The 17,710-nt window shown below is 45.2% G+C and overlaps 1 protein-coding gene across 4 annotated transcripts in view; it reads right to left on the reverse strand.

The window, feature by feature from the left end:
• Window positions 1-17,710, reverse strand: part of Fermt2 (FERM domain containing kindlin 2) — a 75,441-nt gene that overhangs the window by 43,267 nt on the left and 14,464 nt on the right. For all 4 annotated transcript variants that reach the window (XM_021643338.2, XM_021643337.2, XM_021643336.2 and 1 more), the window contains exon 3: window positions 4,694-4,927. In XM_021643338.2, coding sequence (XP_021499013.1) covers window positions 4,694-4,927 — 234 coding nt within the window. The remainder of the gene's footprint in view (window positions 1-4,693; window positions 4,928-17,710) is intronic.

Here is a 17,710-nt window from a genome sequence, read left to right on the forward strand (position 1 = left end):
TGTGATGGAGAGATGAGAATGAATGAAAAGCTACAAGGTTTGAGCACTGTGACAGAGGTGAATGTGGAGGTGGAAGGGTGGAGAGAACAGCCTGATGCTCTTGCTCTGCCACCTGAGGCCATCCGCAGTGAAGCCCCAGACGGCTGCCTCTGAGGGCCACGTGGTCACGCACGGGTCTTTGTCGCCGTCCATGACCCATGTTGCCACCACAGGCCATAAGACAACCCTGGTATGAACTGCTGGCTGGGACCATGTTGCTATCCAAGCTGTATAGAGCTGGCTCTGCCTCTCTCTGGCTGCAGCACTCTGGAGAGAGGGCCCTGCACGCTGCCCAGGCAGCACAGCAGAGCTGGCCTTGGTGGCAAGGACAGGAATGAGCTGGCTGCTCCACTCCTCTGCCATAAGGTGGCATGGGCATAAAAAACATGCCTCCCCCCTGCCCCTTGTTTACCTGCAGCAGGGGGAGGTGGCCCTGAGGTCATGAGAGCAGAAGAGCTGACCCTGGTCCCCTTCCAGCTGCAGCTCTCTGGAGAGTGGGCCCTGCACCTGAACAGCAAATAGAGCTGGGGGGAGGGGTGTGAGCACCCATCGGGTTGAGCCAACACGGGCATGACAGCAGGAGAGCTGGCCCTACCCTTGCCGTCTGTGGCATTGGCTGAGCTAGCAGGGACAGTGCTAGAGAACTTGCCAACCTGGTGGTATGGGTATGGGAGAGCTGGTGCACTGACCATCTCAGCTCCTACCAGGCCAGATCCAGGGCTCTGACTTAGCTCACCCCAACATCTACCCCATCTGTGAACTGCTAGAGCACGTGAAGAGGCCGGTCCTCCAGATCCAAAGCTGCAGGATCTCCATGACACAGAGCAACAGGATATCCAAAAAGAGTGCCAGTGAGGATCCAGTATTGATAGTGTAACAGAAGCCGGAGGCCTCAACCAGACCCATGACTCACTGCAATGAGCATTTGCAGATGAAGATGTGTGGACAAAACTATGACACACAGCTTCCACAGTGAGATGTTTTTGTGTGTGTGTGTTTTTTTTTATTTTATTTGGGGGGATGGTTGCAAGGGCGGAGGGCAGATATGAAAAGACAGGGAGATGAGTAGAATTGGAGTACATCAGTGAAATTCATAAAGAATCCAAAGTTAAAAAAAGTTAAACATGTAGTTATTGAATTACTTAAAACCAACTATTTGCCTTAGTTATTTCTATACCCAATCCTCCACTTCAACTTCAGAACTACTTAATTATATATCTCTAAATCCTAGCTTCTTCAGGGCTCCCCCAACCCTGCGGGTGCTATGGCTTGAATATGAGAAAACTCAGGTTTTGGAAGCCTTTGGGGGCTAGGCCAAGCTGCCAGGCCTTGTCTCAGCCCAGAACTCTAAAGAGTTGAAATTCTAAAACACAGGGCCAGCAAGTGAGACATACAGGTGGCTGAAAAAGCATTGTAGTAGCAGTAGTTCTAACAACAAAACAAAGCCAAACACACACAACAAAACACACATGCACTTGGCTGTATTTAGGAAGGTGAAGAAATGTAAGTACAGAGCCTCCAACAGCCCCTGCATTTACCAAACTCACAAAGAATGTGGCAGGAAAGACATCTCACAGTGGGGAAAAGTCTGCAGGATTTAGTGCCAGCACACAGATGACAAAAGAGGGGAATATGGACTGGGCCACATTATGAAGAGTTCTAAAGTTAACTGAGGTACACTGGTCCTCCCCTTTGCTCCATATAGGAGACTAGCTCTCTGATCTCCACGTAAGTACATTTCACGTGTTTTTTTTTATGAGTTACGGTATTAGGAATAAAATATAGACAAAAAGTTCCTAAACATAACAAAATGTACACTCAATGTAAAGTATCAGAAACAATCCAACAATATCATTACTGTTCTTAGACAACATGACTAAATCAATCCAACAATCCAACAATACTGTTACTGTTCTTAGACAACAGGACTAAAAGTCTAATCCATTACAGTAGACAAGGTTAGGGGAAAGATGCACAAATGACAAGGTCAATTATTTATAAAAGGTGTGATTATTCATATAGAGAGGGAAAGACTATAAATTATTAAGACTTAGAACAGAGCTCAACAGAGTTATTAGATAGACTACAAAAAAATCAACAGCAGTTCTAACAACAGTAACCAACAAAGGGAAAAAGAACACAGGTCTGGGATATGGCCCAGTGGGCAGAGCACGGAGCAGTTGCTAACCTCAACCCTCAGCCAGGCACATGCTCATAGTCTTGGCACCGGACTACGTCCCAAAGAAAGAATCAAAACACCAGCCCTACACTGAACTGCAGAGCTCCTAAAAACACTGACAGTTTTTGGAGCTTGCACCAGCAAAGACCATTTAGAAAAGATAAGACAGAAAACACTAAGCATACGATGAAAGCTATGGGCTAGAAAACGGCTCAGAGCAGAGGCTGAGGACCTTGGTTCAATCCCAGAACCCACTCAGGACGGGAACACAACCAGTTTCCAGAAGTTGTCCTTTGACCTCCACAAGCACATCATCACGACAGTTGCTCCACTGCCACACACAAGCAATAAATAAATAAAAAATGTCTGTTTTACTAAAACAAAAAAATAAAATAAAAATTCTGAGGTATGTGTGGTGGCACACACCTTAAATCACAGTAACAAAAAAGGAAACTAGGCCACATGCGTGCTTTGTGAAGAGAGTTAGGAGAATAATAGTCAAGAATTTTACCTATACTACCGTGGCTTAAAAATGATAAAGGGCAGATAGCTGTATGTCATTCTTTGTACTTCTAAGTGTTTTAACTTGCATTATCTGGTTAAACATGAATGAGTGATCCCAGCATAAGATAAAAATAGTGATTATTAATGTGCTTGTATCTCTCCTCTGGTACCCCAAGTTCCTTAGAATGAAAGCAAAAGATGCCTAAAACTGGGGAGAAAAGATGAGCATTTTTAAGACTGCTTTAAAATAAAACACACACATACACATTTCAGAGGGTTAAAAAAAAAATTGATTCTTGGGGCTGGAGAGATGGTTCAGCGGTTAAGAACATGGACTGCTCTTCCAGACCACCTGAGTTTAATTCCCAGCAACCACATGGTGGCTCACAACCATCTATAATGAGATCTGATTCCCTCTTCTGGTGTGCATGAAAACAGAACACTCGTATACAACAAATAAATAAATCTTTAAAAAAATGAAAGAACCTTAAAAGGCCTAAACTAGATACTGACTTGATCAAAAGAGGCCCTATCAGAACCACGGACAAGAAATGGAGCCTCCTCAGGACAAACCTAGAGCCTGTGCTAAGGCGCGACATTCCCAGCCCAGCCTTCCTGCCAGGTACCCACGGCAGCACTGGAGGGGCATCTGGCTCTGGCAGCGTATGTAGCTGCTGAGGAATTAGGTGAGGGTGTCCTGAAGCTATCCCAACTGAGAACCTGTCAACAGTATGCAGACCAGAACCAAAACCTCACTGCACATTTGCTCTTAAGAGTGAGACAACCTAAATGTCCACTAACAGGGAACTCTGGGAAAGAGAATTAATACTAGCGCAGCTATACACAATTACTGTAAGACAGCATAAAACAGTAATTGTGCACAAACAAACCATGTACTTGGGGCCAGGGAGACAGCTCTGTGGGTAAGAGCACTCGCCGTGCAAGCATGAGGACATGAGTTTGAATCCCCAGCATCTACCTAAAGAGCTAACACACAACTGTAATCTCCATGCAGTGGAGAACTGCTGAAGCTGGCTGGCTGCCAGCCCAGCTCCAGAAATACCATTTAAAGGAATCAGTGCAGAAAGAGCGAGGGACAGACAACAGCAGCCTCCTATCGTCATTACACCTGCAAAGACTCACACCCCCGCATAAACATCTGTACACCCACATATAAGCACACGACACCGAAAATGGTCTCAACAAGCCAGTGTGCAGCAAATCAAACTGTAGAGCAAAAGTACTGTGGGGCCAACATATTCATGAGTTACTACTATCCTCTGTACGAAAGAGTTCTAGTTCTAGTTGGAATTAAGATTGAGAAAATCTTTAAATATGTCTAAGAGGCATGCATTAGTGGTACAAAAATCACATTTTCGCTGATTGCTGAATGCTTCCTGTCATACATCATAAGCTGGTCAGCCAAAGTAAAAAGCAATCCACATCTTTTTTCTGAAGGCACAGGGCATTTACCCTGGGTCAGTAGGAGTCCTTACAGAAGTTTCCTTAGGAGTGGGCAGGCCTTCAAAGGAAGTGACAGCATCTCTCAGAATTACTAAAAGCAAAGTGACTTATGTGAAGGAAATACTGAAGAGCCACAGCCCCCTGAAAACAATGCCTGTTCCCTTCCCATCCCTCTGACAAGCCATGTTGTTGGGGCTGAGGGTGTAGCTCAGCGGAAAAGCATTTGCCTTGCGTATACTGGGGCCCAAGGTTCCATCCCCACTACTGCCAAATAATTAAGTCATCAGAAAAAAGTTTTATATAATATACGATTCTAATCAGGGACACAAACCTATTTCTTTTCCTGTTCCATCTTAACCCAATACTTCTTTATCTTAAAGTAACGTTAAAAACTATAAAAAATTTCAAGTACAGATGCATACAGAGTTCATCCCAACCCACACCCCTAGGATAAGGTCAATGTGCCAGTCATAGCTGCATCACACTTTACTAAAGGGTCGAACTTACTGAAGGTCTTGCAGATGTCAGACACAGCTTTGAAGACTCGGTCAGAGAAATTCACTTTCACCTTCACATACTTCATGTTGGGAAGCTGCAGCCGAAGCAGTTTGTGCTGAGGAGTAAACTGGAGCTTGGCGTCTGCCTGGATACCATACTTATCCAAGGTCCAATGTGTCTTAAGCAGCCAGGTTCTCTTCTTTTCCCACCAGAGAGCATGGTCAGACCAATCTTTTTTTACATCTACAGACAACAAACAGCAAACAAGAAAAATGCTTAAAAATCATCCAGGAACACCTGGTGAGAAATTAAATACAGAAAACAAAAACTGGGTACTTAAGAAAAACAATAGCTATTAGAAAACAAAACCAGTACTTAAGAGAAACAAGAGACTGTTACAGTGGTAGGTACAAAAGTGTAGACTACAAATGGCAGTGGAGAAAGAAAATGCTTTTTATGCCCTCAAAACTCAGTGCACACAGAGCCCAGAAAAAATACGCAGGGCCGACAGACAAACAGAACCCTAGGCTTGGAGTAGGAAGGATTAATCAACAGAGTAGTGGGTTTTGAATTCCACTTTAAAGAATAGACAACAGCATTCCCATAAAATACATAAAAAGGCTCATTTGTGACGCTATACACACCTGTACAGGTGGGGCTGAAGAGGCCGCTGGTTAACCACACTTGCTGCTCTTGCATCAGGCGGCTCATGACCACCCTTAACCCCAGCCCGGAGGAATCTAATGCCTCTGGCTTCTGTGGTCACCAGCACTCAAGTGTGTGCCCTTCCATATAAAAATAACGTGTTACCGTAGCAAGGGCATGAACATAGACTGAGAATCAAAGAGAGTGACGTTCTAGGTGAAGAAAGTGTGGCAAGAACCACAAAACAAACGTGAACAGACTGCAGCCCAAACATGTCTCTCGAAAACATACTGAGAAAACTGATTCAGAGAACTGTCCTAATTAGCATTTCCATTGCTGTGATAAGATAAACATTATGACCAAAAAAAAAAAAAAAAAGAACGGGTTTATACGAGCTCATAACTCTCAGGTCACACTCCATCACTGAGAACTATAGAGGGCACGGAAGAAGGCTGCTTACTAGCTTGCTCCCCACGGCTTGCTCATGCTGCTTTCTGGTACAAGCCAGGACCACCTGCCCAGGGCTGGTATTGCCCACAATGAGTTGGTCCCTCCTACATCAAGCATCAATCAAGAAAATGCCCTACAGGCCAATCTGATGAAGACATTTTCTCAATTAAGATTTCATATTCCCAGGTATGTCTAGGTTTGTATCAAATTGACAAAAACCAACCTGGACAAGAATCATAGAGACCAAGTTTTTTCTTTGACTGTATTTTGGTACAAGTACACAGAAAATGTTGTAGCAGCTTTAGAAACCAGACATGTGAGATTTAGCTACATTCAGATAAGGCATAGGGGAATAAACTTGTAACAAAGTTACATAACCACCTTCAGCTAATATTTACAGTAGTATTAAATGAAAAAAGCTTCTTGGATCAACTGTATATTAAGCTTACTGAGTGCCAAAAGGGGAGACATTTCTTAAAAGCAAAAAAAAAACAACCAAACAGATACTCCAAAGTAAGAAAAGGCCAAACCAAGGAGAACTCACTGCCACCAACTGTTATGAACAACATCCTTGAGAACAAAAGCGGCTGAGACACTGGGAGCAGCTCTTGCTGGCAACCGGCAGAACTGGCGCAAGAGGAAGGACATAGCTGCCTGGCCCAGCTCCTAGCCCCTTCCTGAGAAGGGGCTTTTTAGCAGTAGAGACACAGTCGCTGTTTATGAGTTGATAAATGGTATTATCTTATGTGAAGCAGAGATGATTCTCCAAGTTGTTTTCTCGCCAAACTGGATAAATCATGGTGCTGGGCGTGCAGCTGCAGACACACCTGGAGCCAATATTTTGCTGCTGCTTTTATACACGTAGCTTTCACGTCTTATTTTCCAGCACAGATTCTGACAATTTTTTGGAAGTACTGAGTTCTGGATTAGCTTACTGCAGACAGCTGCAGCTGGGGCTTTTTATAGAGAGAGTAAGTGGGCACACCTGTTACTTTCCTCTTCAGACTAGAGACTAAGATATTCAGACAGAGGCTGAACTGAACTGCTTTACCTGTAGACAGATATACAATCCTTCCTCCCCACAACTCTACCTAGGCCATTTCTATTATGACTCCTGTGACAACATCACCATTAAGGAAATGAAGTCATGTTTTTTCAGTGAGCAAAAGAAAGAGTGAAAGGCTTGTAATAAGCCACTCTGGCTCAACTGTTAAAAGCACTTGTTTCTTTTTACAGAGGACACGAGTTTGATCTCCAGCACCCACATGGCAGCTTACTGTTATTTGTAATAACAGTTCCTGGGATCTAGTGCGGTCTTCCGGCTCCATGTGTACCAGGAGTGTCTGTGGTGCACACACACACACACACACACACACACACACACACAGGCAAAACAACCATACACAAAAAATAAACAGAAACATCTTTTATTTTTTTTAAAGTCACTCTGAGGCGGGCAGTGGTGATGCAAGCCTTTAATCCTAGCACTTGGGAGGCAGAAGCAGGTGCATCTTTTGTGAGTTAAAGGACAGCCTGGTCTACAGCGAGTTCCAAGACCACCTACTCAGGGCTACACAGAGAGACCCAGTCTTAAAAACATAAACAAACAAAACAAAACAAAAAAAGCCAGAAGATTTGAGATAAACTCTGAGTGACTTACTTAGGGGTGGGGAGTGGGATGTCAGGATGAACACTGGAGAGGGAAAGTGAAGCAGTTACGAAGGGAGGAAAGGCCCCTGAGTTCACTAACAGATGTGGACAACTGCCGTCCATTCCTCCTGATGCAACAAGAAAGAAGAACAGGCCGGAGCCCCGCATTTCTCCACTTCCTAGGTTAAGCACTGTTGCGGGGTCATTAAATGCCTAGCACTTCCAGGCTCGCTCTCCAGTGGCCTAGGGCCATGTACTCCATGAGTCCAGCAGGCACTTGGTGAGTCCAGCAATCCCTGTGCTTTAGCGGGAGAAGCCGCCGGAGGCACGCTAGGAATCTGCCCACACAGCTGAAGGTAGACTGGGAGTGGGGCGGTTCCCCAGCACCTGCCTCCAGCCTGAAATAAATGCCTATTGATGTGGGAAGCAGCTGCTGGACGGGGCAGCAGCGCAGAAACAGTGCTTTAGTCCAACAAAGGACAGACTGGACACGAATTGTGGTCCAGAGGCCTGAGAAGGGGCAACCTGAACTGCACATAGATTTGGACAGAAGCAACTTGTCCCAGTCAGCAAAGTTACAAGTGGCCAAAAATTTGCATTTTTGAAGGAAAAAAAAAACAGCCCAAAAGGAAAACAAAACAAAACAAAAAACAGCCCAAATAAGATGTTTTGTTTGTTTTTTTAAGATTTTATCTATTTCATGTGGATGGGTCCCCTATCTACATATACACCTGCATGCCAGAAGGCAGCATCAGATCACATTATAGATATATGTGGTTGCTGGGAATTGAACTCAGGACCTCTGGAAGAGTACCCAGTGCTCTTAACCACTGAGCCATCTCTCCAGCTCCCCAAATAAGATGTAAAACTAGGGGTGGCAAACTACATGTGGCTGAAGGACCTAATAATGCACTTTCTGCAGGACTTGTAGGTTCCCGTGTCCATAAGGAGCTGTGTGGCACATGGCCACACTGGTCTGTGAGATGCTGTGACTGCATCTGCCTTCAACAACAGCATCGTCCTGGCAGACACGCTGTGGCCCTCCATGTCGGAAATACAGCACCATCTGGACTTCTGTACGCATTCTCTGTAAGACTTCACCAGCTAACTTAAAATGAAATCTCATCTTTCCATGTTTCTGCCACCGTGACTCCGTCTCCTCCCTATGATACACTGTACCCTGAAACTAGAGTCAAAAAGAAAAACCCTTCACCACAAAACCCTCAACTTTCCATCAACCAGAATTCAACTGACCCCAGTTCATGAACATTCCCTGATGCCCATTTTCCTTGTTTCCCGGTTCCCACCAGACACACAGCACATCTTGACAAGGTTTCAAAGCACAGCTCACACAGTAGCACAAAACCTCGACAAACGGCGTGTTTATAAACCACAAGTGGACTGCTGTTCTTTCTCTTAAAGCCTGATTTCCAGCCAAGGCCAGTTCTACGCAGCTCTTCCACAAAACAGCAGCCACCTTGCAAGGGTAAACAACGGGCAGGAACAGAAGGCAACATACAAGGGCTGAAAATCCTGAGAGAGCTCTGTTCACCCACCATTATCAATGGCAATGCTAGTGTGACCAATGTGCTTCATCCACAAGGAAAGAACCCGAGCACACATCCCTAGTCCCCATGGGGGAGGGAAGGTCAAATGTAGCAAACCTAATCTCAGCACTGTGGGCGGCAGAAACAGATCTCTGGAGCTCCCTGGCTAGCAAGTCTTGCTTAGATTAAGTGAATTTCCGGGCAGTGACAGGCTGTCAAAAAAAAACCAAGATGAAGAGTGACAGAGATCAAGAGTGGTGCGCATGCCTTTAATCTGGGACTTGGGAGACCAGGGGAAAACAGTCTGCATGGGAGTTGCATTCTAGACTAGCTCGAGCCACACAGAGCTTGCCTCAGTTAGGGTTACTATTGTTCTGATGAAACACCAGGACCAAAAGCAAGGGGGGAAGGAAAGGGCTCATCTTACTTACATCCACAGCCCATCACCAAAGGAAGTCGGGACAGGAACTAAAAAAAAGGCCGGGAACCTGGAGGCAGGAGCTGGTGCAGAGGCCACAGAGGGCTGCAGCTTACTGCCTGGCTCAGCCTGCTTTCTCACAGAATCCAGCACCACCAGCCCAGGGACTGCACCACCCACTGTGGGCTGGGCCCTCTCCCATCAGGCACTAATTAAGGAAAAGCTCTACAGGATTGTCTGCAGCCTGAACTTCCGGAGGCATTTTCTCATTTGAGGCTCCCTCCTCTCTGATGATTTTAGCTTGTATCAGAAGGTGACACAACACTAGACAAACAGCACAAACACCCTGACACACACACACACACACACACACACACACACACACACACACACACTACAAGAAGAAAGATGTCAGAAGGTAGATAGAAGAGGAATTACGGAGCCTGCAGTAAATGTTAAAAACAGCAGGCAGGGGGCTGGAGATAGGAACAGTGGCTGCTCTTCCAAAGGTCCTGAGTTCAATTCCCAGCAACCACGTGGTGGCTCACAACCATCTACAGTGAGATCTGGCGCCCTCTGCTGGTGTGCAGGTGTGCATGCAGACAGAGCACTGCATAGATAATAACTTAAGAACAAGCAAACACAGCGGACAGTCTGGTCTTACAGGAGCATGCACTACGGCATCAGTGTGGAACTCAGGAGACAACTTTATGGAATCAGAGATCCTTCTTGGGTTCCCAGGATCCAACTCATGTTTCCAGGCTTGCATAACATTTTTTACCATGGAGCCATCTTCCCAGCCCCTCAGCAGTACGCTCAAAGACAACAGGCTACCATCCTAGTTCACAGTATCTATCGCCATTGTTACAGAATATCACAAATATCGTTAAACTGTGTGTCAGAGGCACTGGCCCAGTGCTGGAGATGGCGCTGGATGAGCAACGCTGTGCTCCTGGTGGAGGCTGTGCCTAGAGGGCTGTTGTCAGTAGGTGAAGACTCCAGGACAGCAGGAGCCTTGTTTGCTGTAGAAAGTTGTCCAGATTTTATTGAGTACGAGATAAGCCACTTGATCAGTGACTTTCAATCTGATCAGCATTGTAATTGCCTGAGGAGCATGCATGCATTCATTCATTCATTCATTTAAATTCTAAGCGATATTTTAAAAATTCTGATGCCTGGACCCATCTGCAAACCAGAGCTACTTTGTTTGTGGACAGGCATCTGTGTTTGGTTGAGGTTTTGTTTGGGAGTGGGGAGATAAAGGTGAGTCTACCCTACCACCACCTGAGATCAGCTAGGTCAGAACAGGTCTGGAACTGGCGGTTTTAAGCAGGGTGATTTGTGCTTCATAGTAGTCTCTCACAGTGTGCACCAGGAGAGTGCAAAGTGATTAAGAACCCAGACCAACCTCAATGCCTGTGCTGGGTGAAGGCACAGCAATGAGGAAGACACGGTGGCTTTGATACTTTGCTACGGGGAGGGGAAGAACCACAGGTGACAGTCTTTCAGGTGAGTTTTCAGAAGGGAAAGACATCACAGCACTATTGTAACAATGGCTGGAATGACTGTGGCGCATCTTCATGAGTGCCTTATGGCAGCAGCCAAACACACCCGTGCTAATCATAAAGGCAAAACATTTCACAGCGGGGAAGCGCCTGCGAATGGCTACCTAACTGAAAAGCGCCCTTACAGACAAGCCCAGGAGCCAAAGCACATCAAAAGCACAGCCAAGGGAGGGGGAGCTCTACCCTGCTGACAGGCTTCATCTGAGAAAGGGAGACTCACCAAACAGGTTCCAGTGAAAGACAAATTTCAAGCTACCATGCTGTTGTTACTAAAATTTTACTTTTCACCTTTGCTTTATTTAAAAGAACGTGGTGTTCAATGATTCTCGGTAATCAAGCATTTATGCCTTGCAGTAAACAGTTGGCTATTTCCAGATGAAAGAAAAAGTTGAAGGTTTATGTAAAGGTCTAAGGAAGTGATTTCAACTGTAAAGAAAATGAGACAAAAATTATACATATGGCGTTAGGATTTCAACATTCAAAGTTGAACAAGAAGCAAGTTGTGACTGACTGTTACTCTGTCTTGGTAACAAAAGCACTGTCTACTATCACAGGTCACAGGCTTGAAATTTTAAAGTCTCCTTAGTTGTTTTCTAAATATAGATTTAAAATGTTTCCCACTGTGCCAAAAAATGCCTCTGTCTGATCTATATATATCCAGCCTCAGAGAGAGGGCACACTTTATCCCAAAACCATCTTTTGGGTCCTCAGGCTCTTCCCCGATACGAATTTCTTATGTTGACAACTTTTCAGGCTTTGGTTTGCTATGGCTCAAGGGCTGGAGTCTACTCTAGCTGTTAACTGCTTATTCTACAATGAGGATCTCAGTGCAGATTACCATCAGTGATCGTGCTAATAACTTTATACACACACAGTCTCAGGAGATTCCCACTTAGTTGACAGACAACATCCCAGAATCAACTGCAGAGGCCACCATTCAGTCGAATCACACTAAAAGCCAAAGTGAATCAGTCTGGTCAATGTGACTGCACCATTCTTCCGGCTTGCTCAGCAAACCAGATGCTTCTGATGGAATTTCCACACTCCCCTCACCCTTCACACCTTTGACCAGCATCCCAGCCTCTGAGTCCTCCCCAGCTGTGAAGCAGTCAGAGATTACCCTTTACTGTCAGCAAACGGCTGGAATGTCAGGTACAAAGGAAGTACAAAATCCCAGTACTTGTGAACACCGAGGGGAGGCTGGAGCCTGCAGGTTACTGTTGACTTCAGTATTTTGACAGGAATCATAAGCATATGTCAATGAAGAGTTATGTATGTCCCTTCTGCCAAAGATAAGGGAAATGACTCCTCTTGAGTGGCAGAAGTCTGCTTCACAAGTTCCTGACGAATGCTAGCTTTTATCCACCAGAAATCCTTCTTTAGTATAGTTGGAATTGGGCCAAAACTGCCATTTCTGGACATATGCATTGCCCTTTGCAGTGTGGGGAATGGAGTTTCTTTTGGGCCTGACAACCAGTCTCCTTCATATCTGCTGTTGATTAAAGAGGACAGACAGCTAGGAGTGAAGGAGAACCACAAATCTCCCAGACTGACTGATGCACTTGAGTATTTCCAACAGAAAACAGGAGCCAGCAGGAACGAGAAAGAACATAGGCTGGACTTCTTCAGAGAAAGTGAGGCTGCTAAATAAAGTCTGCAACTAAGAACAGCAACCTGCATGCAAGGAATGCCGTGGCTAGCCAGCATGATGGCACATACCGTTACTCCTGGCACCTGGGAGGCAGTGGACAGGGGCAGCCCGGTCCACATAGTGAGCTCTAGTCAGATCTCGTCTCCAAACAACCACCACCAAAACTAAACACAAACAAAAAGACATACGGGTGCAATACTAGCACAAATGCTATGGGAATAACCACCTACTTCTTAGTTGGATCTAAGGCCTACACCATGAGATGGAACACACAACACCTCAAGTGGCCATAAGCCTGAGGATAGAGAGGTCATGAGCCCAGGGAAAAATCTACCACTATTCTTCTGCTAAAGGAACCCAGCAAAAAAATGATACCCAATGGCATACTGTTCTACTCGTAGGTCAGCCCTCCTCCGAGAAGCCTCTCTGACTGGAGACAGGAACTAACAGAGATCCACAATCGGCCACTATGCAGAGGGCAAGAGACTTTGGAGCACTCAGTCCTAAATGGAGCGTCTGCATCACAGCCTCCTCTCAGGAATCAAGAGCCAGAGGAGGAGGCACAAAGACCTCTAAGAGCCAGAGGTGGTGGAGGACCCCAAGGAAACAGCGTCTTCACGACACAACAGAACTGCTGTACGCATGAACCCCAGGCACTGGGCAGCATGCACAAAACTCGTAGAGGTTGGAGCCGGATGGGGTCTCAGCACTGACAGGTGGACAATCAATCCTCCCATCTTCACCCTCCAGTAGCTGTGACTAGGGACTGGCAAATACTCTCACACCTGGCTGGGTACAGCCATTTCTGTCTTTAATAGTAGAAACTGGGTTTCGTGTGTGCGCGTGTGTGTATATACATGCACATATGCTTATTTAGTAATATTTACTATTTATATAGTACACATATGTATATTACTAAAAATAAGATATCTTCCAAGTCACTCCTCTCCCTGCTCATCGGTAACCACATTATTCTAGAAAGAATGACTCAAAATAAATTCCAAAATTACTCTTGTTCTAGAAGACTGCTCCTTAAAGGAACAGAATTCAACAGTGTATCTCTAGAACTTAAGTTGTTACAACATAATTCTATGAATGTACCGAACACAGTAGGGGGAAAGGAGGCTTTAAAAAATATGCAAAAACTTTAATTCATGGACTGTGCTGAAACTTAATTGAGCACACTTAGCAAAAAAATGAAAAGAATTACCACTGAAGTGTGCAAATACTAGACAGCACAGACCCAATCTATATCTACCTCATATAGCAAAAAGTACAGTTATCTGCATGCACTGTGTGATACGCCTAACTTAATCTTGTTTGAAACCTGACAACGCTTTCAATGTCCCTCAGTTTCTTCCTGTCCTAGTATGACAGAGGGTGCTTCAGCAGCTGTGACCTGTCCCTTCCTCCCCTTCTGACACTTCCTTCTTCATGTCTCAACAGCTCTACCCCAAACTGGGGACTGACCCTCTGGAGGGATGGCCTCCCGGGACAGGTAGACAGCACACTTTGAGCTACAACACAGCCCCTTTCATTGCTCCAGAAGGATCTTTTTAGTTACTCAGTTGGCCTTGAACTCACCCCACAGCCCTGGAGGTCCTTCAACTTTAAATATTTGAATAACTTTGCAGTAACCAGGGATTACAGGTTTGCAGCACACCACGGCCCAGTGTAGAAACCTATTTTTACAGTCTCCCTTAGTTAATTTTTACAATGAAAATTTCATCATTTTACTTCTAATGAAAAACTCTGAAGTCTTGGCTGGCAAAACCTAGCCTCCTCTATGCGTTACACCAATCTCAGCCAGCGTGAGGACTCTTCCATCTCAGTCCTCTGGCCCAGTTGATGGAACAAGGTGGTTTTGGTCTCCTTGACTTGATACCTTTCCCTTCGCCTCTATCCCCAACCAGTTCACACCTTAGCAAACCAGTTTTCCCACGACTCTTGTCAGTTCAGCCAAGTTCAGCTTAGGGTCCTGAACACTTTAAGTACACGAGTGTGTGGATACGTCTGCATGGATTCACATGTTTGTGAAGTCAGAGTTCAATAACTGTTCGTGTGTATGTGTGTTTCCTTGAGACAGCCCTGGCTAGACTGGATCTATGTAGACCAGGCTGTCCCCGAACACAGAGGTCTGCCTGCCTCTACCTCCTAAGCGCTACTTTCATTGTACTTTCAATGTCGCTCTGAGCCTGGTGGCACAGATCTGCGCTCACGGCTATTTGAAGGCTGAGGCAGAAGAGTCACGACTTCAAGGCCTGCCCGCACAACTTATTGAAATCCTGTCAATTTTTAAAGCATTTTTAAAGAGCTGTGGCGCAGTGGAGGCGTGCTTGCTTAGCAGTGTAGAGGTGCTGGGTTCGCTCCCTAGGGCAGTGGGATCAGTACCATGAACTGTTTCTGGGATCATCTTTTATAGATTTTACAGGTTTTGCTTGGGTGTCACTTCCACAGTGACATCGTCACCCTGTCACACTGTCTTCTCTTTATGTCGTATGTCTGACTTTACCAAACAAGTTCCAATGGCTGCATCTGAGTCTCCAGAATGGCTGCGGGACCCAGGCTACCAGGCTGAGCTACTTCTGTATACCAGCACATCTCTGTCACTACTGGTCAGACTTTTATCCACTCTTACATCATAGAAGTTTATCACTTGGAGACAGGAGGCAACACAAGTATACACTTTGTTAACTCCATGTGAACAGAGGTGCAGTAGCCAGTCACACTCAGTCACCACAACTAAGAGCTAGTGGCACAAACTGCACTTCACACAATCAGACACAGGAGAAGTAAAATGCGGGCTGTGTTGTGGGCAACTGGTGCAATTTGAGTTACAGTAACCAACGAGAAGCCTGGTAAAGCATTGCTTTGAAAAGCCTATGTCATACTTTCAAAATGTTAGCTTACTGCCAGAAACATGGACTGTCTCAAACTGTTAACACGTTTCAATTAAAGCATGGTGTTCAATTACAGTTAAGGTCTTTGTTAGTTTACATTAAGGCTTCTGGGGTTAACTGGTGGGCTCTGTGTCTAATGATGGGAATTATTCAGAAACTGCTACAGAATGAGAATTTGGATCCTTCGCGCTAACATGTGGAAACCCTACTCCCCAGTGTGATGAGGTTTCAGGAAAGAAATCAGGGCAGAAGGCACAGCTCTGCTAGTGGGATCAGTGGCCCCAGGAGGACCCTTCCACCAGAGGAAAGAGACCAGGCTGGCTCGGACTTCTCACTCACCAGAGCTGTGAGGACTAAATCTTGTTAAAGACACACAATTTAGGATATCTGTTATGACAAACTAACAGAAAAATAAACTTCTAATAAAAACTGACTATTATTTCTTCTGCATAACTAACAAAAATTTGGAATTCACTCTTCAAACCAAAATAAAAGTTAGGAATGGCGGTAAAATTATAATCCCACCACTTGAAATTAAAAGTTGGAGGCCAGCTGTCCTGGTTGTCACGTCATTCCCCAACCCGCCAAAACTTAACACAAACTGGAGTTATTTAAGAGGGAACCATAATTGAAAAATCATCTCCATAAGATTGGCCTATGGGCAGGTCTGTGGAACATTTTCTTAGTTATTAATGTGGGAGGGCCTAGTCCATGGTGGGTGGGGCCACCCTGGCTGGTGGTCCTCAGCGCTGTAAGAAAGTAGGCTGAAATCCCGGCACTCAGAAGGCAGAGGCAGGTAGATCTCTGTTAGTTCCAGGATAGCCAGAGCTACACAGTGAGACCCTGTCTCAAAATATCAAAAGAAAAGTGGCCCCCTAACAATTAGAATGGGGGCTGTCTCTGTCTTGGACTGCTGCCTCTCTCTTGATTCTGTTTCCAGAGCAGAGTTCCCCGTCTTGCCTCAGGGAAAGAGGAGGCACTTAGTCCGGATGCCACTTGATGTGCCAGGGTGGGTTGGTATGTGGGTAAGGATGGATTGGAGGGGGTGTGGGAGAAGTAGATATGGGAGGGTGGGACTAGAAAGAGAGGAGAGAGTGGAGTTGCAATTGGAATGTAAAAGGAACAAATATATTAGTTAACGAAGAAAAAAACAAAAAAAGCAAAGAGTGTTCTACGGGACTTAACAGCAGTCAAGAACACTGGCTACTGTTCTGGAGGACCGGAGTTCAATTATCAGCACCCACACAGCAGCTTACAACTGTCTGTAACTCCAGTTCTAGGAGACCCAACACCTTCCCTCATACAGACATACATGCAGGCAAAACATCAACGAATGTTAAAAAAAAAAAAAAGGAGGCTGAGTCAGCCATGGAGAGCAAGCTAGGGCTACACTTCAGTTCCTGACTTCAGGTGCCTGCCCTGAGCTCCTGCCTCGACTTCTGTCAGTCACGCACCCTTTTCTGCTCAGGCTGGTTTTGGTCATGGTGTTCCATCATGCAACACAAACCTAACTAAAACACTAGCCTGGACTACATAGTGAGTTCTAGGCTTGCCTTGCATATGGCAAGACCCTGTCTGAAAAAAACAAACAAACAAAAAAAAAACCAACGCTAACGAACAAAAACCAAGGTACAAACAACCTTTTGATGTACAAACACAAAATTATTCCCACTGATTCCTCTTTACCTGATTTCTCTAATTCTAGTCATTACTGTTATACTAGCTCAAAGTGGTTGCGCAGTTTCTCGGACCAAATGGACCACGCAATCAGAGTGTAAACAGTAGAAAGTACACAAACTATATGGTCATCATTTCGCGGAAGGCTCACTGCTAATCTGCTCAACCTAGCTTAGTTCCTAGAAGCCAGGGCTCAGACTACGTGAAAGGCGAAAGCCCTACACTTTCTCAAAAAGTATCGCCAGAGTATAGACACTAAATCTTCAACTCACACAAGAAATAACTGCATTTGTCCTTTTTAAAGTGGTCAAAGGTGTCAAAAGGTGACTTATTAAGACTGCTTGGCTTCAACATTTTAAGTTTCTCTCAGAAGAAAACACTAACGAATTCTGATACATTCATGTGGGAGCCTCCAAACCATTTCCCACCACAAATTCTGTCCTGTGTTCTGGGTCAGGCTCTCTAGTGCACATTCCTCCATCTCTACTTACATTGACTTTTGCTACATTTTAGTGATTACTAT

Source organism: Meriones unguiculatus, chromosome 9, assembly GCF_030254825.1.
Source record: "Meriones unguiculatus strain TT.TT164.6M chromosome 9, Bangor_MerUng_6.1, whole genome shotgun sequence".
NCBI classification, from domain to species: domain Eukaryota; kingdom Metazoa; phylum Chordata; class Mammalia; order Rodentia; family Muridae; genus Meriones; species Meriones unguiculatus.